General features: G+C 35.9%; 1 protein-coding gene across 1 annotated transcript in view; it reads left to right on the top strand.

Annotated features, from left to right (window-relative positions):
• The window catches only part of LOC145667305 (phospholipase B1, membrane-associated-like), a 123587-nt gene extending 98798 nt beyond the window's left edge, over positions 1-24789 (top strand). Inside the window, exons 6-8 of the mRNA XM_081734906.1 lie at positions 1901-2043; positions 19588-19744; positions 24593-24789. Of these exons, the coding sequence (XP_081591032.1) occupies positions 1901-2043; positions 19588-19744; positions 24593-24753 (461 nt within the window). The 3' untranslated portion in view covers positions 24754-24789. The remainder of the gene's footprint in view (positions 1-1900; positions 2044-19587; positions 19745-24592) is intronic.
• Positions 24790-25719: the final 930 nt, after the last annotated feature.

Consider the following 25719-nt stretch of genomic DNA (forward strand, 5'->3'; position numbering starts at 1 on the left):
TAATACTTTCTTATTACCTAATTTCAATCCATATCCATTAACTAGTCGCGTGAAAAAAGTTACCTAATTAGTCGCGTGCGGAATTTTGTTCCGCATAATAACTACATAGTAAAACTCGTTTAATATTTGTTTTTTTTAATTTTTATTTAATTTTAGGTTAAAATATTTGTTTTAATAGTCGTCTTAATTTATTTTATGCTATTGACTAATTATCCTCCTCCTGCAAGTTCAGTCCTCCTGCAAGATACAGAAGGCCCAGAAAGGCCTTTACTTCTGTTATATTAGTATTCTGAGCATCTCTTTCTCTGCTATAAGCGTCCCTATGTGTTTCAATGCACTGGTTTGTAAATTCAAATTCTCTCCAGCATATACGTACTAAAGAACAAACTCCAAAATTCGCTCGACGTTTTCGCTTCTTTAGCATGTCCTTTGACTCCTGGTAAATGGGTCAAAATATTCTGACTTCTTCTTCGTATAATTTGCCGTGGAGCATGTGCGTACCATTTAGTGACATTGTCCTTTCTTAGAAGATGTGGTCCCTGTGCAGTAGTGTTTGAGAGTGATTTCACATGATCTGCTTGCGGCAACACTTCACCTTCATCTGCTGATTCTTCACTGGCAGAGATATGGTATCTACTTCATCGCCATCTTCCATATCCGGAACATCTAAATTGTCGTCTTCAGTCAGAACTTCCAGCAACAGGTTTCTAATTCTGTCTAGATCACGTTCATGATGATCCATTTTGAAAGAAAAGACTGACCCTCTTCTTTATGTATTTATTTTCAGAGGGCACAATGCACATATGAACCGCTTATAAGTTCAGTTGCTAACAAATGAACTGTACCTGAAAATATATTTTTGTAAAATAAATTTTAAAAAATAGTGGTGGTGGCGCTTGCTTGTGATATGTTTCGTAGTCACCGAATCGCTTGATTGTTGTCGGCTAAAAACAATAAACTGAAAGAAAGCGTAGAATTTGTAGGAGAAAAAAGGGTAACTTATTCAGTCGCGCGCGGAACTTTGCTCCGCAAAATGCATCACTCCAAAATAAATAACAAAATATTCACTAGCGGCTTGGGCAATAATTCAAATATGTATTGCTGTTTAATCATGAAACTTTAAAAGACAGCTAGACAAAAGTTCAAAAGCATACGATCGAAAGTAAGGAAAACCAAAAGAAAAATGTAAAAGTGCGGAACAAAATTCCGCATGCGACTAATTAAGGGATATCCATTATTTTATTTATAATCAAATAGTTGCGAAAATAAATTACAATAGGTATGTCAGTATAGTGTAAATGACGCCTAAATTGATATCGCGTAAATTATTTTCGTACCTATTTGATTATAAAAAATTCTTCAAAAGAAAACTTTGTGATTTTTATTATTATAAACTACTGATTAATTAAATCCTTTCTCTGAGTGCTTTTGTGCTAGGATAATTTGAGAAGGGTAAGTTAGGAAATGTTCTTTGACTAAGAATTATATATAAAATTAAACAAAAAGAATTAGATGGATCACGTCTAAGCCAGCTAATTCTTTTTCAAGTACTTTGATAATTTCTTTTAAATTCTTTTAAGCGATTTATTTAAGAAGTATATATAAAATTATCTGGTCTAAAGTAATTAGGTATTTTTCTATTTAAACATCCGGACAGAAAAAATGGCCAAAATTGCGCTGAAATATATATTATGATGTCCACATTTATATATATATATATATATATATATATATATATATATATATATATATATATATATATATATATATATATATAAATGTGGATAATTAGTTTAGTAACTCACTTCAATGTTCGACCGAAATCATTGTATGGAGTATAGAAGTGAAATTGTAACTAACTATGTTATAAATTATTATTTTGTTGCTATTCTCTATGTAGATACAGGGACCTTGAAAGAACTTTCCAGAAAATCACATGGATATTGTGGAATATTTGTACTGTTGTATTGTACTTGTACTTACCTTCTTCCTAAAGAAATTGAACAAATGGCAAAACAATACCAAGCAGTGGAGGAGGAACTTGTGAGTATTTATTATTATTCGGTATTATGTTGTTGTTTTTTTACATTATTTTGCTACTTTTGTAACGTGTGATAATGAATACCTACATTAATTTTATTAATGTATTCTACGACCTAGTCTGATGTAATACCATTCTTAACCAGTTGATAATGCTTCAAAAGCATTGCCAGAACGAACTTATAAAGCTTTATACTAATTATTCTATGTATCTTATTATTATACTCTTATAACAATTCTTGTAATATATCTATCCATTTATAATTTCTTCAGTACTATTTTTTTTACCAAATGTTTTTTAAAGAGTTCTGTTAAAACGTTCTAGGATATGTTGTTTTACGAAGGCACATGCTCAAAATGGAAAGTTCAAAAATGAAAAATTCGCAAAATATCTCTCTATGACCTACAGTTCCCGAGATATGGCTCCTTAAATCTCCTGAAATCCGAAATTTTTGGCCAAAATATCGGGAACGATAAGACTGGCGCGAAATCTCCCATCACTTCTTTGAGATAGTTTTCAATACTCTATCGAACGGAGGGCTCAAAATTGAAAAATTGCAAATAACAGGCATACCCCCCCCCCACACACACACATAGAGAATTCAGTAACTAAGGTTTAAGTTCGTTCAAAATTGTATTTGTTTCTTTCTTGTTTACTTTCTCTTCTTCTTTTTTCGCTTTTGGTATGTTTCTCAATTTTTGCAAGTTTGGAATGGGTCTCAGTGCATTACTTTTCCAGTTTTCCAGAAAATGCATTACTCTACTTGCTCAAACTGGAAGTTCCTATATACAAGAGAAGTCCTGACTGAGAAAATGACAGGCCAAACCGTTTCAGCTAGAAACTTCAAATTTGTTCAGTGCATAGAATCCGTGACGCAAAATACAACTGAGGAAGAATTTTTTGAAACTCGATTAGAAACTGTGGGAATTGGGGTATTAATTATTGTATTAAAATGTCTATATCATTGAACTTCTGAAGGTTGCAGACACGAAATATAGTATTTGAACTCATTGTTTAAAATAATTAGACAGGGTGCTTCAGCGGAACGAACTTATGAAGGGTGTTTCAAAACAACACCGACAACGTTTAAGAGATAATTCCTGACACCAAGATAAGACGAAAAGTATAGACTGAACTGGGTGCACAAATGCTTCCTTTCGGAGTTATAGGCTGCCAAAAACATGAAAAATGAACTTTAAAGGTCTATAGCTCCAAACTATGGGGCGTACCGTAGTCGGGTCAAGACACACTTATGAACTAGTATGTGCCCTATTCAAATATCCAAGTTTCAGAATCCTAAGGTACTCACGAAACAATTTTTATAGAGGGAGTTTGGCTACCGGCATATAATCTGAAGTACTCACCAACTGCCTGTATAAAAAAAAATGTGCCGGAATCATCTCAGGATTCTGAAACTTGGATATTTCGATAGGGCACATGCTAGTACCTAATTGAAGTCTTGGCCTGACTACGGTAGGTCCTATAGTTTTGGAGCTATGGACCTTTAAAATTCATTTTTTCATGTTTTCGACAGTCTATAACTCCGAAAGGAAGCATTTGTGCATCGAGGTTGGTCTACATTTTTCGTCTTATCTTGCTGTTAAGAATCACCTCACAAACGTTGTCAGTGTTGTTTTGAAACACCCTGTATATTTAACCTAAAAGGCGAGGAAAGATGAATTAGAATATAAATTAAGAAATAAAGAAAGTTCTTGCTTATGATCTACACTTAGGTCAAACGTCTGAACATAGAAACTACAAATTTGAACAGTACATAGGATTTGTGATATGAAATACTCTAAGAAAAGAAGTTTGGAAATTAGACCTTAAAGGGTGAAAAGACAACACGTAAAACTAATTGAAAACGGAAAATATCAGTGTCCAATCCACAGTTTTTCGAAGTTGCAGTTCTAGTCCATGTTTTAGTCCCAATGTGTTGCAGTTCTAGTCCCAATGCTGTTCTTGTCCATGTTCATGGAGTTAAACGGCCTAGTTTGAGGAGCGGGCGGGATGTGAGAAGAGATGACATTACAGATTTTTATCATTGCTCTTTCATGGAAATGCGAATCACAAGGGGAAAAGGTTTCAAATTATTTCCATAAACCCATTCTCTCTCTGTGAAAAACAGACATCTCAGTTAGCAATTTTATAATCATCAAACTAGAATGTAATTTTTTAATAACATAAACAGGTAAATATTGTAATGTCTTTTGATAGAGTCAACAACATTCAGGGATTTAACCCTTCACCAATTTATTTATTGTGTGTACAAAGATAAAAATTTAGTGTGTATCTTTATCACAAGTAAAGGTGAAGGAAGGAAATTCTTTTGCACTGGAACCCATTAGCTCATGGCAGCTCCAGGTATTTGGGTAAGGTGACACTCCGGGATTTAGCCTTTTCGTAATACCTCTTCGTCCAGGGTGACTCAGGAGCAGGTATTGTGGGTTATGCAATCACTGGTCAACTGATAATTTGGACATCTCCTGGTGACCATTTATAGGCGACTCCTGGGTGGTGCGTTTCTCCTCGGGTTTCGCCGTGCAGGCTTCGTGTCATCCAGTTCATTCTGTGTATCGTCTGCCTACAGAGAAGTTTTACTATTCAGTACTACAATTATTGAAATACAGACAATTTTACGTAATCAATTCCGGACTCTTGAACACATTCCTTATTTTCAGAAAATAATGATTTCCGATGCTCTATTTACACTGTATTTGTACGCTACTCATTTGGAATTTTAACGTATTTTTACATTAGTCTAAACAATTTCAAAATAAGAAATAATGCATTTCTGTATAAATTGGTGTACGTTTTCTCTAGCGTTGATTTTTCCTTTAAAATATATTGTATTTACTCATGATTTATGAATGTCGAAGGTACAGCTTTTAGTGAATGTTATTATACGTAAAGGCAATCTGTTTTAGATTGATTATAATTCTTCCAACCATGATATATGTTTGTACGTTACACTTTTTATTTCTTCGTAAGTAGAAGGTCTTATTTCGGTATCATTGAAACTAAAAGTTTTTTATACCACGACCTGTCTCATGTAACGTCTTCCTGAAAAGGACATAAAATTAAATTAAAGCCAATCTACATCTCCCTGTATGTTTTCACACGAGTAATGAAGGAATATTAGACTCTATGTAACGTTATTTCTTCTGTTACTTTACATTCCCTGATTCTAAATGTATATATTGAATATTTATACAGTTCACGAGATTACCATGAATCACACAACACAGTTATGCACTTTTAAATATATATACAGAGTCTTCCAAAAGTCCTGCAAAAAAGTAAAAAGCTGTAACTTTGTAATCATTTATTGTATTTGTACAAAACTTTTAGTGAATATGTAAGAAAATCTGAGATTTTGTTTCCAAGCATTTTTTCAACACCAAACCTCCAGCTGAGCACCATTTACGTCCAAATATTGCTGAAGTATTTTCGCGAATCCAAGAATGGCATTTCGACGTGCTTCATCCTTAATACTTCCAATCACATCACGTATCTTCTTCTGGAGATCCTGAACATCTTTCGGTTTTTGTTTGTAAGCTTGTGTATCATTTTCTTACGAACGACATTGTGTAGCGTTGTTATTGGCACAAGGATCTGCGTTTCAACGATTTCTTTGGACTTCGCAACACGCTTTCCTGCACGGACTGAATCACATTAACACTGGTTGTTGGCCTTCCGCTACGAGGCAAATCCAAGACACTTCCGGTAGCTAGGAACTTATCGTACCATCTCTTGATACTTGAACCTGCAGGTGGTTGTTTCTGATATTTTTGTCGGAATTTTCTTCTCACCAAAACACTAGATTTCCACATACAAAACCAGGCCACACACTGCTCTTTCTCTTGAGTAGACACCATCTTTGTCACGTGATTTGCAGTTATGACGTCAACGTTTACATCCGCTCATTATTGCCAACAAAAATTTTAACATTTCTGCTAAATATTACAAACAAAATACAAAATTGTAAGTGGTACTTTCAAAGTTACAGATTTTTACTATTTTGCAGGAATTTTGAAAGACTCTGTATATATATATACTTTCAACATATATCGTGTTTCTCACATTAAAATATTATACATTCAGTCTTTTCAAGATGGCCCTTCGTTCTATCTATCTTTCTTAGTTAACGTATCAACGACATCAAGCAGATAAATAACTCGTCATAGCAACGAAATTAAGAAATATTTCGATATTATACAAATATTTAAATTATTTCTTTATATTTTTCTTTTTCTTCTTCTTAAGTGTTTGTGCCTTTAAAATAGCACTTTCGCGCTTAAATATAAACAATACTTAGAAAGTACATAAGAAAATAGGCACTATCGTTGTACAGTTCAGAAAGTATATTAATACACATGAAATAATTCACAATAAACCTATTGTAAATAATCAAAAAAGATTTATTATTCATAAATTGCCTTATAATTGGCAACTGAGTCACGGTTGTATTTCTGTTCCCAGAGTTTCATTTATATCGCATTACAAGGCAGAAAGATATTGATTCGAGAAAAGATCCAAAAGTAGATATGAAAACAAAGAATTAATTGTCAATTCTACAAATTTAAATACCTGCTCCTATTCAAAATAATTTCATTAATATTAGATAGATCTCTGAATATGTTAATAGGGAAGATTTTTGAAGCATAAAGAGTGGTGTGTACCATGTTTCTTATCCAAACCTTACTTAGATAAAAAGTTTTGGATCCGAGTTTGTTCTATTTCTTTCTTGTGCTCTTTATCAATCACAAAATATTTGTAATCTGTTTTCAACAAAGGTAAAGTGTAGTCTTTTGTTATTTCTATTCAATTGCACCTTTGAAAACCTTTTAAAGAATAAGAAAAAAATAAATTTCATCTTGATAGCTATACATCATACTTATTGGGCTAGTCTAGATAACTTCATATCATTAAAAACAGATCTATTATTATAAAATTTTGTTAATATAATTTTAAACACGTTAAGTTCTTCCAATTCTGAGACTGCAGGCCATTTTGTTAAGAGCAAGCGGTACATAGGTAAAATAGCTCAACACTGCTTACACCAGTTAATCAAGCTCAGGAGTGTTACTTGTAACTGTGCAATATACAGGGAGAGGTGAATATTTATAAGCTGAAAGAATAACAAGAGAATGTGGGAGAGAAATGTTGAATATTAAAACAAACACACAAACGAAAAAGATTTTTTCATCCCTCAAATTAGAATAATAAACAGCAATTAGGACAGTGATAAAATAACGAAAATCAAACACTTGCTATTTCTACCTTTCTTTATCTTTCCATGAACACGAGAATTGTAAGTTCATTATTTATTCTTTCCTATTCCTCGAGAAGATTTACAACAACGGCACATACGTAGCCAACTGAAGGTTGCAATATCTCTGTCTTTCTTGTTGTAACAGCATGCAAATGTACCAGGAGCGTCATTTAGGGGGGGCAGGGAGGGGTAATTGCCCCCCTGAGTTGGAGATTTATATAGATATTATTAATTGAATAGTAGTTACTCAGTGAAAAACGCGAAATTTTACCTATATCAAGGGGTCTTGCCCCCCCCCCAAGCAGAATCTGAAATGACGCTCCTGAAATGTACCTCGTTAAATCTCAAATTTCGATCATCCTGAAAGAAAAACATCTGACATAGAAATTCGAGATATGTCACCTTACTCACCCTTGCAGCGCAGAATGATTTCTTCGTATTTAAACACAAACTTCCAAACAATAACGATTTGTTTGAAGGAAGATGATGAGAAAATAAATATTTCTGTGTTGACTTTCACTAAGACATTACACTGCTTACAGCACACTTGTTTCCACTCATTAACCTTTAACACAGATTTTACTATTAAACTTTGTTTACTATTAAAAATATTTCCGTAGATACTTATATTTATTTCTGTAGATATCCCTTGATTGAGACAAATCAAGCGTTTACTATTATTTTTTTTTTTAGTTAGCTTATTTTATATTCATTGTTATAATTGCACTGTTCACTAAAAGCAACAAATGGTGATATTCCATTCACCTTGGAAGTCTTTCTGCAATTTTATAGTTCTTCTTCGTTGAACCCGGTCTTCCTCTCTCTTTCCAATAAGGGTTAGTCTTCTGGTTCTTCTAGGATTCCAACGAATTCCAAAATTAGCAGAACATAACGCGCTGTACTGATATGGAGGAATTATAAGTTTTCGTCCTTCACCTCCTAATTTGCGTGATATTGGTAGAGGCAGACCATACAATAGTACCTGTTATATTTTAGAAACAGTATGTGTAGATACTACTTCAAAAGTACTATTTTAATCTATGTTTTGCGATGCCTGAAGTATCATACTTATCAATGATATACTAATAATGATAATATGCACTAATAACAAATTACATTACATGAATCAAGTATCTTGTGGAGAGAAGACCAGTGTCAGCATGCTTACGACTCCTTTAGCCTAAAGTTTCATAGTTACACAGTTTCATAGCGCACTACCGATCCTATATAACATTATACAGAGTTCATTCTTAGTCCTTTCTCTGCTCTATATAGCAAACTTTAGGAGTAATCAGTCTTACGAGAATAGAAGTATGCCTAGTATAGATTGATCCTTCTACTCTACTCAAAGCCGAAATAGTCTAGATATTATCCCTACAATCTTTTGTTTGGGCCTTCTTCTTTCGAGTAAAAACCCCGACTCGCTCCAAACATATCTACTTTCGAATGGTAGTCTCCTTCCACCCTCATTAGCGTGGGTGGTATCTGTGGACAATGAACTCCATGTAAACACAGCTATATGCCACAGAAATAATGTAAATACTATAAATATGAAGTGCATCTGAGTGGATGTACATACAGAAAACTGACCAGGAGCGGGTTAAGGGCGGATCCAATGGAGCCCAGGCTCCGGAGCCCGTAGGCTCAGGGATCCCCCCCAAAATCCCTCTCTTTAATACAAAAAAAACAGCAATCAACTTAAATTATAGGCTACCGACCCATGCTAATTTTTGTTTACGCTCGCTAAGCTCGCGCTATCGCTAGAGTTAAGTCTTCTTCCACCTGCGTCTTCAGGATACCTATTTTGTGAGGGAGTGAGCTATTTTGTGCCGCTATTACATACCAAATTATTAGCTTGAGGTGATAATTCCTTTGAAATATCTCTGTTATTACTTAGAGCAAATCTAGGAGGTTTTCCAATTCTCCTTAACAATAAAACATTTCTATTCAAATCAATTTTGGCTCTATGAGAGATTAAAAGGTCATTTCCTAACAACATGTCTTGAGAAAAATTACTTAACATGCGAAGAGCATGATGAAATGTTCTCCCATTAATTTTGAAACGTACCGTTGCTATCTTCTTTATTAAAAGAGAATTCTAAGTAATTCCTTTTATTCGTTTGTCGATATTCAATATTTTAGGCTTAAGTGAAACTAAATCTTCCCTAATTATTGGTATTTGCGAAGCAGAATCTAATACAGCATTAGCATTCATATCTTCATTCAATAATGGCATTAAGATCATATTATTTCGTGTAGTAATGGAGGGTTTTGCAACATGGCCCTTAATTCCTAATACAGTGTTATCTGTAATTGTACTTCCCACATTTACAGACATTACGCGTTTAAAGACTGTCTACGCAACAAACACATATCTTCTGTGTGAAACCATGACTGCAGAAAGAGCAAATGGGATATGTTTGTGCTGATTCGGAAATTGTTGATAATTGTTTCCATACATAGGTATTTGAAATTCATAATTATGAAAATTTTCTCTAGGATAAAATTGATTTCTCGTCTAGCCTATAAATTTTTTATAATTACCACGAAATCGACTTCTAAAATTCCCTTTTTCATTGTGATTCCGATTTCGTCTACTTTGCCTGTAAAAATGTAGGGAGAAAACATCTCTAACAATCTAGCCTTGTACAGCTTTACATATTTGTATTTGGCTGGTGTTTGGATAAGGCTATGGACTGTGGAAGGCAGCAAAGAAAATCTATGCGCTGTAATTTTCCGTAACATATTCGTAACGTTATTCGTAACATTATTGGTCACATTCGTAACTACGTAATTATACGTAGTAACGCGTATAATTATTCGCCCCATTGATATAGCCCCGAAAGATGGAATTAAACAGAACAACAACCATTTGAAAACACGGAAGTACAGCACATCGTTCCTGATGTCCGTGTGCTGCTTCCTGGTGTCAACATGCAGGATGACAGAAGGAGTGAAAAGACATCCGATAAGACCACAAATAGATTACAGAGCTTGTTCAGCTTACGTTTGGCCACTTTCGTACTTCTCCCTCCCGGGCAGAATGGACACACCCGACCTGGCTCGTGGCGTCCTGCACTGTTGTGCAATGGCTTCCTGGGAGCGGAGTTGTTTTTCCGCGCGGACGACAATGACGCACAAAACATGACCATTGTTGTGAGTGTTGTGTTAAATTTGTTTCCAAGTCTGTGGGTTTTCGCTCTGTGACCAAAATGCAGCCAAAACTAAGCCGGTTTTGGGAAGGCTGTGTTGCGGCTCTTTATGACGCCAACTTTAATGTTTCTGTCATTAGAAAACAGAGCAAGAAGAATGGTTGGAACATCAGTTCAAGTGGAATATACAATGTTATTAAAAAGTACAAGCACCACCATTTGGATCACCAACAAGGTGCCTAGGAAGCGGGAATGCACCAAGGCCACCTCCACCATACAGAGGAAACTTCGCAAAATGGAAAGCAAGAAAATCCGCCAACACAAAGGTGTATGGCTAATCTCTTGACGTGTCTTTGGGGACTGTGAGCCGGACTTTATACCATCAACTCAATCTGGAAAAAGTCATGAAAGCTCGCGGCCATCTTCTCACAGATGCCCACCAAAAGGAACGAAAGTGTAACGCCTGGAAGCTGTACGAACGGCTTCTGTCAAAACAAAGGTGGATGTACGTCGTAACGTTCGATGAAGCATGGATTTACCTTTCCGACTGCGGCAAACCGAGAGCCATCATGTACCGAGAGAAAGGCGCCAAGAACTTCAGCAGGTGGGTCCGTGTCTGTAAAGAATCCTTTCCAAAAGGGTTCATGGTTGTTACTGGCTACTGTTACCGAGATAAACTGAAGATTCGTAGGGTGGCGAAGAACTGCAAAATAAACTCACAGTATTTTCAGGAGCAGATCATGAGGCCGATCTACGACCGTGAGATTCCAACAATGTACGGAAATGACGCCAATCTGGTACGCATTCACATGGACAAGACCTCATCACATATCTCACGATCGTCCCTCTACAGAGAGATGGAGGAGGCAAGTGGTATACAGGTGATACCTTTCAATGAGGTACCTGTTAAATCTGCAGATGCAAGTCCTGTGGACTATTGTGGATTTGGATTGCTAAAGCGGGCTTTTGGAAAACGGCGTGTGACAACTGTGGAAGGACTTTGGAAAGCTGCGCAAAGGGAATAGGACAAGATTCCCCTCCCATTTTTTCAGAGAAGCCAATTACAGTGTAAATTACGCTGTCGGGCTATTGTTAGGAACCAAGGAAAACATATCGAGCACTTACGGAAATGGCGCCATGCATTCTTCTAAATTTTTAGGTAAGTCGAAATTGGTTAAATGTAGACTGAACAATCTCTCATTCTTGAGCCGTTGAGCTGTAGAATACCTTTCCGCTACTGTAAAGAGCTATGTGTTGTCCGGTACGCATTTTTGCCGATTCCAAACTTTTCAGGATTCACGCGCTACACTGTATTATTTTCAGGCGCTATCCTAGCCAGTTGGTCATGTAAAGTGGACAGGAAAATTTGGGCAAGTCTTTAATTTGGCCATTTTATGACGAGAACAGAACATAACCAACCCCTTCGGGGCTTCTAGCTCGTTCCTACTACTACTAGTATTACTACTACTACTAGAATCTAAATTTTCAGCCAATGTTAGAAGAATTTTTACTACTAAAATAAAGCAACTGAAGTCTCCTATATCACTAAAACAACTTATCTTACTTAATCACTTTATTCTTAATCTGTGCATTGACTAGCTTCTTCATTCATTAATATCTATCCATACATAAACTCCATATCACAATCTAAATCTTCTTAATCTATATCTTAGTAATCTTATATCCATCTATCTTGAAAAACTATATCTTGTCTTGTCTTGTGTTCTGCGCTATTAATAGTGTTCAATAGGCGCACCAGGTAACCACCAGTATGTGCTTGAAATGCAAAAAGGAAAATATAATTATTTTTTCTAAATAGTGAATCTATTTAAAAATAAATTGTATAAAGTTCCAAAGAAGTAATATATTTGTATATAAGGAAGTAATATATAATATATAAGGAAATAATTGTTGATATATCCTTTATCTAACTTTATTAAAGGATGAATGATTTTTTTTGTATTCTTTGTTTTACATATTACTTCGCTGTATCCCATATGTCCAGTTGAGACAATTTGTTCAATAGATGAATTTATATATATATTGTTTGGTTTCACTTCTTGTCTTTCTTTTAAATATTTATGCCAGATGTTATTAGGAAATGTATTAAAGCTGTAATTGATGTAATTGATTATTATAATTCAGCAGCATCTATAGGCCTGTGGTTGGTAGTTTGTTTATAATGTAAATAACTAATTCCATTCATGCCCGGTATAGTATTTTTATGTATATTTTTAAGTACTGTTTCTAATTCAGACATTATAAAATTCTTGTCAAGTTCTATATTCGGCTTATTTAATAAAAATTGCGATAGTAATCGGCGATCATTATTAACAGTGCAAGGAGTTACTTTTTGGTGAAATTAGGTATCCATTCTAGATTATAGAAATGAATTTGTGTGACGTGTGTGGAATGGTATTGTTGAAGTCTTTTTTCAAAAATTCCAGATTTTATAGGTCGGAGTACGATCTAATAGTGTATTGCAGAACTCTTGTCACTTAATCGTTTAGCATTATTAATATTTTTTCGTTTGAGCTAGTTGTTGATAATTGTAAGAAACTTTGGGTGAGCGTGTCGATATAAAAGTTTTAAAGGTGTGAATAGTATTATTCACATATTTTTGACAAAATGCATTCCTCCATATAGGTCTATGGTGTTGGCGACCAGGGATGAGTATCTAAAATCTGATTAGTACTTTTAAATTCTTTATTTAAAGATGAACCCGTGGCTTTAATCAGTCTAAAAATTTCAGAAGAGTTATTAGGCTGAATAATTCGATTTCGTATTATATTTTGATATTCTGATCATTGATTTTTTGTGGACACGTGTTGTAATTTTGATTCAAAGGTAATATCTTTCATACAATTATTTGGTCTAGGAATTAATTCGTGCGGGTGGACAAGATATGGCGCAACGAACGGAGCGTCCCACAGTTCCGTGTATCCACACATGTGTTGCAAACCCCTGTCATCGCGTATCGTTCGTAGTATAGGGCAGTGGATTAAAGCGTCAACAACACCAGTTTGTAGTTAAGTGAACATGGCGCAATTTGTGCCTGATAAAGTGTTTTTGCGGGGTGTCCTGCTGCATTACTTTAACATGCAGAAAAGTGCGACTGAAAGTCATCGTATTTTGGTGGAAGTGTATGGTGACCATGCTCTAGGTGAGCGAACGTGTCAGAAGTGGTTTGCACGGTTTAGAAGTGGTGATTTCGGCTTGGCAGACCAAGAGCGAGCTGGACAGCCAAAAAAATTTCAAGACGAAGAACTGACAGCATTGCTCGAGCAGGATTCGTGTCAAACGCAGGAACAACTTGCAGCAGCATTAGGCGTTGATCAAACAACAGTCTCCAAACGCTTGAAAGCCATGGGAATGATTCAAAAGATGTCACATTGGGTTCCACATGAATTGAAAGACAGAGACGTTGAAAGACGAAAAACCATTTGCGAATTGCTGCTTCAACGACAGAGCAGAAAGGGGTTTCTGCATCGAATTATTACGGGTGATGAGAAGTGGATCCATTACGAGAACCCTAAACGAAAAAAAGGCCTGGGTGAAACCAGGTGAACCAGGTCCATCACAACCAAAACGAGATATTCACTGTGCAAAGGTTATGCTGTGCATATGGTGGGATATGAAAGGTGTGGTGTACTATGAGCTGCTGCAACCGGGTGAAACTATGAATGGAGAACGTTATCGACGACAATTAATGCGTTTGAAGCAAGCTCTGGCCAGAACACGACCAGAATGGGAGAACAGACATGATAAACTTATTGTTAAACATGATAACGCTCGCCCACATGTCGCAAAACCGGTCAAAACCTATTTAGAAAATGTCGGATGGGAAGTTTTACCCCACCCGCCGTATTCACCAGACGTTGCTCCTTCGGACTACTACTTGTTCGATTGCATGAACAACGATTTGATTGGACAGCGGTTTACTTCTTCAGAAGATATCGAAACATGGGTCTCTGATTGGATCGCTTCCAAGGATGAGGACTTCTTTCGCCACGGAATCCGTACATTGCCTGACAGATGGGCGAAAGTGGTGGCTAGCGATGGACAGTATTTTTCTTAAGGTATTTATGTATGTTGTGTTTGTACTACAGCTTCAATGTGTGCGTACCAACCGCACGAATTAATTCCTAGACCAAATATAATTGTTTCCATATTAAATGAATTGTGTTTTAAAAATAATGGGGAAATGATCGCTTGAGCAAGTATGAAAATGTTTGCCATTCAGCCACGTAGTGAACGCTCTTCGTTAGTATGAGATATGGAACACTTAATGTATTACTTTGTATTCATGTAGGAGAGTCATCATTAAGGTATAGGTAGGAGGAGTCTAAGAGTTCCTTGAGAAAGGTCCGACCGACAGAATCAGTTTTATTTGAGCCCAATAATTCTGAATGAATATTAAAATCTCCGCCTATGTAATCGATATCATTGTTAGAGAATAATTGCTGCCAGAAAGTGTCATCCACAGGTATTTTAAGAGGAATATAGGTGTTAAGTACTTTTAAGCTCCAGATTATTATGTCAATTAGTTGGATATACGGATATGTATATTGTAAATTAATATGAAAAGTTTGAAATTCAAATTATTTCTGACACAAATGGCGATTCCTTCATGAGCATCATAACGAATATGATAAACACATTGATAACCTTTAAGTTTCAAGAGAATTTTTGGAATGCGCCAAGTTTCTTGTATTAGTATAACATATGTAGAGAAATTAGAGACTAATGTTTTGAGATATTGCATTTTTCCATATATGCTTTGTGAATTCCATTAAATAATGGTAAGTCTTTCTTTGTACAATTGGCCATGTAAAATGATACTTTATAATTTTAATAATGAATATAAGTTATTCAGCATTGATTCAAATTCTGTTTGTGAGTAGTTTCCCGCATATGATGTGGTAAATGAAGAAATAATTTTTCTAATAGCTTCTCGAGATGTTTGTTGATTTGCGTATTTAGATTCGAATTAGAGGATGAAGCAGTATCCATCCATTGGTCTTGATTTTGTGTTGTATGTTTCCATCCTGATTGGTTTATAGAAGTTGGAGAAAACATATTAGGTAATCACTTCGAATTTAAATTTACAGATTCAAATCTATTTTGAGAATCATGTTGAGACAAGTAAGGTTTTCTTTTGAATGAATTTGAGTCTTCTCTATTTTGAGTTTTAATATTATTTTGTGCAGAATCAAATTCCATTGCGGGTTGCTTGACTTCGGGGGAATATTCAAAAGATGATGATGGCTGAGCACACTTCTTGTTTTTGTTGTAACTTTTGATGTTTTCTCAACATGTAGAATCATTAGGTCTTTTTCATGGATAAATATCCAGGTGACCTCTGGAGGCAAATGTGTTACCAATGGTGGCATATTATCATAATTAGGTGCTGCCACGTAAGATTTGTGCTGAGTAGTAGCTAAGTTATTCTCAGAAATTGAATTATAACTATTATTATATGAATCAATATACCAGGATATGATTTTTTGTAGCACTAGTAATTTTTTTGAAAATGGCATAAGCTTTGTTAAATGTTATTTTTTCCCTCGCCATGAGTTCCATCTGTATACCTTGTCTAATTCTCTTTGGGCACTGCGGATAGTCCGCTGAGTGCTTCCCTCCACAGTTGATGGAATGAAGTGGGTTTGTACCTGTGTCTACTGGATGTGGTGATCTACATTTCACACATAACACTTTATTTAAGCAACAATTATGGTTTCTATGGCTAAATTTGTTGCATGTCAAGATGCATTGTCTTATGGCAGGTATATATGTATGTACAGTGCGTGTCTGTTGGCAATTCCTCGGAATCAAACTTAATATTACTGTAGAAGTTGGTTGGATTTCATTTTTTTCCGTTTTTTCGATGTATTCTTCGAGCAGAGAGGTAACAGGAAAATCGGTAGTGTAGATTAAGTGATAGGGTATATATGCTTCCCATTTATTTTGAAGAAGAATGGGATGTTCAAGGAATTTGTTAGCTTCTTCTCCTGATCTGAATTTAATTTTTAATAGGTTTCTTCCTATTTTATTTACGTTTTCTATGGCTGGGATTTCCGCAAGAAATAGTTTCCTACCAATTGACATTATATGCGTTTTCCCAAGTTCTTCTATGGATGATTTGACAAGTATAAAATATGGAGCTACATGATGCGATAAGTATTTTGTTTTACCGATTTGCGTGATGTTGTTGTGATCTTTAATAGTTACTGTTACATTATCAACTGGATTATGAATGCCACTTTCGAAAGATGACATCGAGTTGACCGTCTGTGAATTTATATTATCTGATTTAGTATTACTAATTTGTCGGTATCCATTATATGGTTATCTAATTGGAAATTTGATTCTGAGGACTCTATTTCAATCTCATTGATCATTTTGAATTATTCCATTAACATAATACTTAACATAATGTAAACATATTTAAAGAACGAACACAATTGAATACTAATAATATCAGTTGACGCAAACACTTATTATGTAAAATAAAGGAACACTCTCACCGATATTTGATTGTTCTAGAAGAATCCACCGTCTTCACTTAGCACTTAATTCTGTTTATTGTCTGTGAATTATTTTGATGGTTTTTCTACTGTCATTTTTCACTATATGTACTGCTAATAATACTACACTTTTCATTCAATATAATATTACGTTTAGATTGAATTAACTGCACTAAGAAATCAACAACGTTCTGGCATTAACCGGATAGCATAATTAGTTTTTATCTTGTTTACTTTCGATACCCAAGTGTATCTTATTTCTGTCTTATTTGCACATATTAATTCGTATTTACTTAGGCTTGTCACTGTCATTAATAAAACACTTACTGCCACTCTTAAATCCCAACAATTGCTACTACTAAGGAGTGTATCGAAAAGTAGTTAGCAACATTGCATATGTCAGGAAAGTCAGAAGAAAAGATAAAAAGTGATGTAGTTTTATTAATAGAGAACCTCTCTGTATCTACATGACAAAGAAAATACAACTTACATGTCCCGTCGTACATATAAACGTAGTTTCTATTTAATTCCGCCATTAACCGTTGCACAGTCTCGACGGTGCATTTCCTCGATGCTGCAGCCCAGTTTCTCTTGAAGTCCGCCATGTTGCGCACTGGTTTATCATTCTTTCGGAAGTTGCGTTTGACAATTGCCCAATATCTTTCGATTGGACGGAATTGTGGGCAGTTTGGTGGATTCATGTGTTTCCCTACAAACTCGATGTTCTGTTCATTGAGCCACCGTACTGTCGTCTTAGCATAGTGTGCTGTTGCTAAGTCGGGCCAAAACAAGGGGGGATTGCATGCCTTTTATACAATGGCAGCAGTCTTTTTTGTAGACATTCCTTTCGGTACACTTCTGCGTTTATGGTGGATTCCGCATAAAAAAAATACCGGATCAGATTGCCTGCCATACCAGTACTTTTTTTCCAAATTTTTCCTATCTGTGTGCAGCACATACATCCTCAGCATTGAGTGCAGTATAATATTGGGGTCCCGGAAGTGTTTTTGAGTCCTCTTTTGCGTACGTTTCATCGTCCATCAACACACATCCCTCCGGTGGCTTTACGATGTTGTCATACAGTTTGCGGGCTCTTGTTTGTGCCGTTTGTCTCTGCTTTGGTGTTTGTTTTGCTTCTTATAGGTCTTCAAACTATGTCTGGCCTTGATACGCTGAATCATTCCTATGGACGTTCTCGCTTTGGTAGCCAAATCCCTCACAGACATTGATGGATTTTGGTGTATCAACGGCACAACTTCACGATCGAGTCCAGGATTTCTGGAACCCTTTTTTCGCCCGGATCTCAGCATATCTTTAAAGCTGTAATGTTCACCGAATTTCTCAATGACCGAATTCACAGTTGTATGATGAACCCCACACTTGTTTCCTATCTGATTGAATGTTATGCCTTTGACGGTGCACCAATTGTGCAGGATTTCCCACTTCACTTTCCGTTTCACACGCGACATTTCCCATTCAACTCGGAACACAGCAACAAGCACGCAGCTATCCGTTTACAAGACTTCAACTGACCACGTGCTTCCAGGTTTTGCCGTCTATGCAGCCTCGCAAGTGCACACCGACACCCCCAATGTTGCTAACTACTTTTCGATACACTCCTTACTATTAATATCACTACAACTACCATTACTATTATTACTACTACTACTACTATTATTACTACTACTACTACTTTTACAGTGGATCCCTATAATAAAACCTCAAGCTTATTTTAATGAAAAAGTGTTATGGAAATTTTTAAAAATAAAAACTATCCTTTGGCTGGGTTTGAACCCACGCCAAAACGATTTTCATTACTAGCATGTTTCGGTAGGATGCTCGACTACAAGGACCGACAGCATGTGCCGTTTACTTTCTGCTGTATATATGTCATGACTCTTGATATCCTATCTGTATCGGCCAATAAGATCAGAAGATGCCTGAAAAGTTTGAGAGCCGCAAATATGCGTCTGGTACTGATTCCTGCTCACACCATTATTTCATCATCACCATAAGATCTTCCTTCTTGTAGCTGATTGTGCATAGTTTTGGTTACATCCTGTTGCCATCACAAGCCCACATTGGAAGTCAGTTGAACTTTGTCCTCAGTTCCTCCGAGAAGATAACACAGGTAACACCGTCAGGACGAGAGTAATAAAAACAATAAAGTGTATAGATATGTTTTATTTCACTATTTTCGATTTGAAAAAAAAACAGACGGAGATAATATTTTGGAAGTTAGCTTTACAGAATAGTTTTCGCCAGGAGAGGTGCTAATCGCTCTTCTCACAAATTGAACTGGGGTTTTAGGTAAACTGCTTGCCTCTGAATCTTATTTGCACTCTTACGACTGAAGTTTATTTGTGAAAAGTTAGCAATACTAACCACAAGGGAAAATAATATCTTCTCTGGCTAAGAGTGAGCTCTCGCTACAACCACTTGTCTACGTAACTTCTCAATATCAGGGCTCATCTTAAAAATTTCGTTGGAAATCTAAATGCTTTTAAAGTTTTGAATTGACATAAAGTTATTACTTCTTTCGTTCGTTAGTGGAAAAACCAATATGAACAAACAGTATTTGTATTTTTCCAGGTGTCCAGTGGAAGATACGACAACAATGAAAATTTTGCTGTTGTCTTCCAACCGTTCTCGAAAATGATTAACAAAACGTTCGCAAATTTGAAGTCTCCAGATCTTACAATTATTGCACGAGATTGCGTGCACTTAAGTCAAAAAGGGCATGCTTTAGGTAAGAACATCCAGGATAATTGGCTATGTCATGTAACAAGTTTTTCATTGAGCTTTAGTGTTCAAATGTTTAGAGTTGAATTGAAGTACTTATTTTCAAAAAATAACATTCCCATCTCTAATTCCTTGCAAATGAAATCTTCCATAATTGCTAATTTTACAATAGAAGTGAATGATTAAAGTGTATATATTTTTCTTTTTCCTAGGAGTGATTAACTTTACATTAAGAATTCCACCAAAAATATTTTTGTGTGCATGAAGCTATCGCATAATTGGGCAGAGTTTATCCCATCGATTCAGAAACCGTTAAAATGACAATTTAGCAAGAAACTGGAGATGTAAATGTTGTCGTTTGAAAATACACTCCTCAACTATAAAATGTGATGATTACAAAAATGCATGTTGCTGTATTTCGTAATGCATCCTATCAGAGTAAATTTCTGAATCTATATAGTATACTGTGCTAACAGCGTAACATAATATTTCATTAGAATGGATTTACAATTCATATACGGTACTACCTAAGTAGAGTTAGGGGATGATATAGTAAATCAAATTGTCATAAATAAATGTATCGTTAAGGATACAAAAAAATTTGAATGTTCCTTCTCAAGTAAATGACTAACGTGCGTATTTTCTGTGCACCGTCATTGGGTGAGATCTCAGTTAGGAATATTAAGCCTCGGTTAAAATCCTGAATAATGATTCCAGTCTTATTTTTAACTAATTTCGAAAGAAGAAGGCCCTTAATTTGATGTATTGTGGATATGTTAATGTTTGCGTATAATTTCAACATTCTTTCAAAATTTTGATGATTCTGATTTTGTATAAAAGAGCGTCTCCTCACAATTGTCCCACCTAATTTCACCTGAATCTCACGATAGTCTTTGTTACTAGGCCATATTTCTCTTCAACCGCTGATAGGGTCAATAGCGCAATTGTGTATATATTTACGACCAATTCTGATTCGCGTAGGCTATTTTTTTTTAAAAAAAAAAAACAGATGTTCAGGCAATTTCATAAGGTGACTAATTTGATAGAAACTTTAACTTACGTATGTACCTAAACTACTGGGTAAAGGAAATGTAGAAAAATACAACATACGTTTTCAAAAAAAAAAAAAAAAGATACTAACTGACTTCAGAAAACCGCAAAAACAGAAAATATGTCTTCTTTAAAAATATTAAGTGATTGCAAAATATTAAATGATAATGGAAGAAAAATATTGCAAACGAATATCTTCAAAGTGTTAAAATTCAGGTGATAATAGAAACAGCCATACAAGGAAGAACATTGTTGTAAAAAATTACTATTATGTGAAGAGACATTTTCGAAATCTATGCCAAACCAAACACATTAATGAATGATAAAATTACTATTAAAACTACTATAAAGATAACCAAGAAAGCTCTGTTGCCTTTTGTGGAGGTCTGTGTTCCATTGGCCCTCACACCGCTAGTTAAATGCGAATGGAGATAAGGCGAAGTTCAGTTGTTGGTGAAGGTATATCCAGCATACTATTTATATACAATGCAGTGTGTATATTCAACATACTACCTGATTTTGGCAGTTCAGTTAAACCGTGAACTTGCGTAAGGAAAGAGTGAACATTGGACCTCCACAGAGCGTCATAAGGGCATGAATGCTGTACAAATTCAAACTGAAATCAAACGCCGCTACAGCGGGGCGGAAGATATTCCAGAACTTTGGTGAGGGTGTCATGACTATGTGGACAGTCCAGCGTGGTTTAACAAGTTTAAGGACGATGACCAAACACGCGAAGACGCAAAACTGGCAGGAAGACGAACACATGTACAAAATGAATATCTTCGGGCGGCAATTGAGGCAAACAATGTCCAGACATGTGAGTTACTGGAACTATAATTCAGTATGAGTGGAGAAACCATTTGGCAGCACCTCCATCAACTTGGGAAGCACTACAAGTTGGGTCGATGGGTCCCACACGATTTGACTCCGGGCCAGAAATCAACATGAGCAGACACCTTTGTTTCTTTCCTGTCTCGTGTGAGGAAGGAGCCATTTATGGAGAGGGTGTTGACTTGTGATGAGAAGTGGGTCATGTACGAAGTTCCATGGCGCCTTCATTGCTCAGAATCCCATGAACCGGTTCCGAAACAGCCGAAAGCAGCACTGTATCAGAAGGTCCTCCTGTGTGTTTGGGGACTGCATCGTGCATCAGGAAGTGCTACCAACTGGTCAGAGCATCAATGCAACTGTGTGCTATCAGCAGTTGACACATGTTCAAGAAAAACTCAAAACCCTGGAGACAGCATTTTTGAATCGAAAAGGGGTCCTCGTGTCACAAGACAACGCTAAGGCCCACGTGGTTAGGATGACCCGGGACACCGTCCAGCGCCTTGGATGGGAAATACTATTATATCCGCCATACTCCCGGAAATTGCACCGTCCGATTATCACCTGTTCCATTCCTTGGACAATCGCCTTTGAGTACGCCAGTTCAAATCCTTAGTAGAGGTGCAAAATGCACTTGATACCTTCTTCGCTTCACGGCCCACCACCTTGTACCATGATGGAATCCATGGTCTTCCAGAACGTTGGCAGAAGGTCGTCCATGTTTATGGGAATTATTTTTAATCTTCCTGGTACATCTTATGTAACATATCGATGTTCGAAGGTAGTGAATGGAAAAGCGAAAGAACTTTTTTGGTTACCTTTATAATTTATGTTAAATACGATTTTGTTTGATTTTGCAAATACTTCAATATTTGGTTAATACCAGAAACTTGTTAGCGCTTTCTTTATTATTTTCTGGTTTTTAGCTCTTTTTTATTATTTGTTTGCTTTTTAACCCCCATACTCGGTGTTAAAAATAAACGTTGAAGTCCAACTTTTTAAGTAAAAACAAAGTAGAGTCTTTGAGAATATCCTTACATAACTTTGTAGCTCTATAGGTAAATTATAACATTATTACCACCAATCCATAATTAATTTCTAGACTACTATTTAACTTTTGGATTCATTTAAAGAAACTTATTTAACTGACTTTACTTACACGAGAGATAAGTTAATATGCCTTAGTGTTTATAGAAGGAATTCATGTGAACTGATGTAACATTTGACCAAATAGTAATACTTTCTGAATTTATAGAAAACCACCTGAATAGGTTCTTTCTTTCCCTTCTTTCGAAGTTTCACATTTGATATCTAAATTAGTCAATCTATATTCATAACCTAAATAACAGAAGTTGAACTTTATTTGCTCGGGCGCCTAATACTAGTAACATTATCTCTTGAACAACTCCTAAAATTTATAAATTTCTCCTCTTCCTAATTACTATCATTATTATTATTGCTGTATTAACAGTAGTAGTGTAATAGTGATGCTGCTAGTAGGCCTAATTGCAATAGGTGATTACCACTTAAGATTCTCATATAGCACATATGCTAATTAATATCGTATTCAAATATCTACTGAATTGTTTTGTCATTTCCAACTTCTGTAAAACCCAGTGATTCCTCAAAATAAACTCGAATATAATGTTGAATTCGTCCTTATTATACGTTAAAGTCTGCAGAGAGTTAAGCTTTCCTCTCTCATAAGAATCAATGTGTAAGGAATCTAACGAGCTGTAGTTGTTTATGGGGCGTATAGAATACAAGGGAAATTAATTCAACTACCAGAATCAAGTTTACACGGTACGCTTAATTACGAAGAAAAGTTAACATTGTTCTGTGTTACACAATAAGAGCTAAGCTCTAAAATGAGATTCAGGTGGAATCTTAAAGATGAAACATGTCCCAAATGCCCAAAACAGGATTTGATTCCCTTCTGACTGAATGCGTCATATATCTTGTAATCTTCAAAAGATTTTATAATGATTATGGCTAATTAGATATACAATAGTCTGTAATATTAAAAATGTGTATTAAGTTGGTGCGACTGGAATGTCCATTTTGATTACGTCTGGTGGGAAACAAATATAACCAACATAACACAGGAATGTACTATTGTCAAGGACATCAATCAAACAGGCCATCAGACAATCAGCAGTGAGTGCATTGTTGATCTGGGACGCACAAATGTGCATCATGCAGAACACACAATTGCAAATTATTTTTCTTTACGAATTCAAACTGATATACTCTGCACAGTAGGTAGCAAAAAAATTAAAGGTGCATTGGGGCCAGGAATGACAAGAACGCACCATTAGCCATTGATTTCTCAAAGTTCGTTCCGGTGACACAGCATTACAAAATGAGCTTCGTGGACATTTACGCAACATATTATTTAGATGAGCCCTCGTCGGAACAAACTGTCGGAAAAGTGTTCTGCCATTGCAGACTAATTAGACGTACACCATACCGCTAGTTTTTTTACGGCTCTGTGCAGTCAGTAAGGTAAATAAGTTGGGCTTATATGCCCACATTAACTTCCCAGGGTTCTCATCGATTGCATCTTGGAAAAAACTGATGATTTCTGACATTCAAATAATGTCCAAGCGGTGATAACGGCGCGTCCTGTGGGAAACGGTGATCATACCACCCCTGGCAGCCCCAATTTCTCTCCGAACTTTGAAGGCGAATGAGTGGACGAAATTGAGGAATCCAGGAATCTCTGAATCGTTGTGGCCTCCAACTAAGGAGGCGATGACAACATTATTCTTCATTTCTTGCCATAGTCTAAGTTCATCCGTGTTTACATGCAAAAGAATAAACCTACCACTATGACATAGAGTATAATGTGTCACCTATAATCTGTATTCTCAAATACCTGCTGCATCCGGTAATACTGTAGAAATTAGAATTAAACTTGTAGAAATTACTTAGTTCAGAATTACTTATATAAACTGGACATTTATTTTTACAGCTGCTGGAGCTCTTTGGAATAATATGTTGGAACCTGTGGGAAGAAAAAGTGTTAAATTCTACAACTCCTTTCCTGCTCTTAAATGTCCAACAGAAGATGCTCCATTCTTATTCACGAATGTGAACTCAAGAACTTACCTTAAGACAGGCAGACAATGGTAGATATTAACTCAACGTGATAATGTTGTACTGCTTATAAAAGGAAAATAAATTTGTTAATTTTATTCTCTATATAACCTGTGTTGATTCAGCCTTTCATTTAATGATGTTTCAAACTGAACGTCAGTAAAATATGCATACATTTTAAATTTTCTTGATTCAGTGGTTTTGTGTAATATTTTTTTCTAATTGTCTGAAATTTGTTGTTGAATTAATCACACAAAAGAAACCATTACTTTTAAGAGACAGAGGAACTAATACATAAAGGGTCAAAATAATTTCTAAAAGATTAATGCTATTATCTTAATGTGATAATGATGGTTTAAGATTATCATGGACCACTGCATTCATTCCTAAATTATAGGCAGTAGAAATGATAGATGTTCGAGATGCAACAACCTATTTTTAACTAAAGTTATTCAAGATTGGTTTTAGTTTCAAACATAGCAATGGTTGAGCACTATAGACTAGGAAGGTACAGAGACACTTCACAAGAACATTGCCGACAGATATTAACTAACTAACTAACTCTCTGGCCTATGCAACCCGGAGGTTCAGTGCTGCGTTCACAAAAGCTCTCCACTGACTTCTATCCTTAGCTAATTGGATCCAGTTTCTACTTTGTATTCCTATCTCTGCGAGATCCATCTTAATATTATCCTCCCCTCTGCGCCTAGGTCTTCCTAATGGTCGTTTTCCTATGGGTCTACCAGTCAAGACTTTGAAAGCATTTCTACTTTCTTCCATTCTAGTTACATGACCTGCCCACCTAAGCCTCCTAGACTTGACGACCCTAGCAATGTTGGGTAAACCGTATAAACTATGTAGTTCCTCGTTATGAAGCTTTCGCCATTCCCCATTCTCGTTCCTCTTGGGTCCGAATATTCTTCTCAGGATCCTGTTCTCAAATACTTTCAGTCTATGTTCTTCCCTCAGAGTAAGCGACCATGTTTCGCAACCATACAGAAC

This window comes from Thermobia domestica, chromosome 1 (genome assembly GCF_964235325.1).
Source record: "Thermobia domestica chromosome 1, izTheDome1.hap1.1, whole genome shotgun sequence".
NCBI lineage: Eukaryota > Metazoa > Arthropoda > Insecta > Zygentoma > Lepismatidae > Thermobia > Thermobia domestica.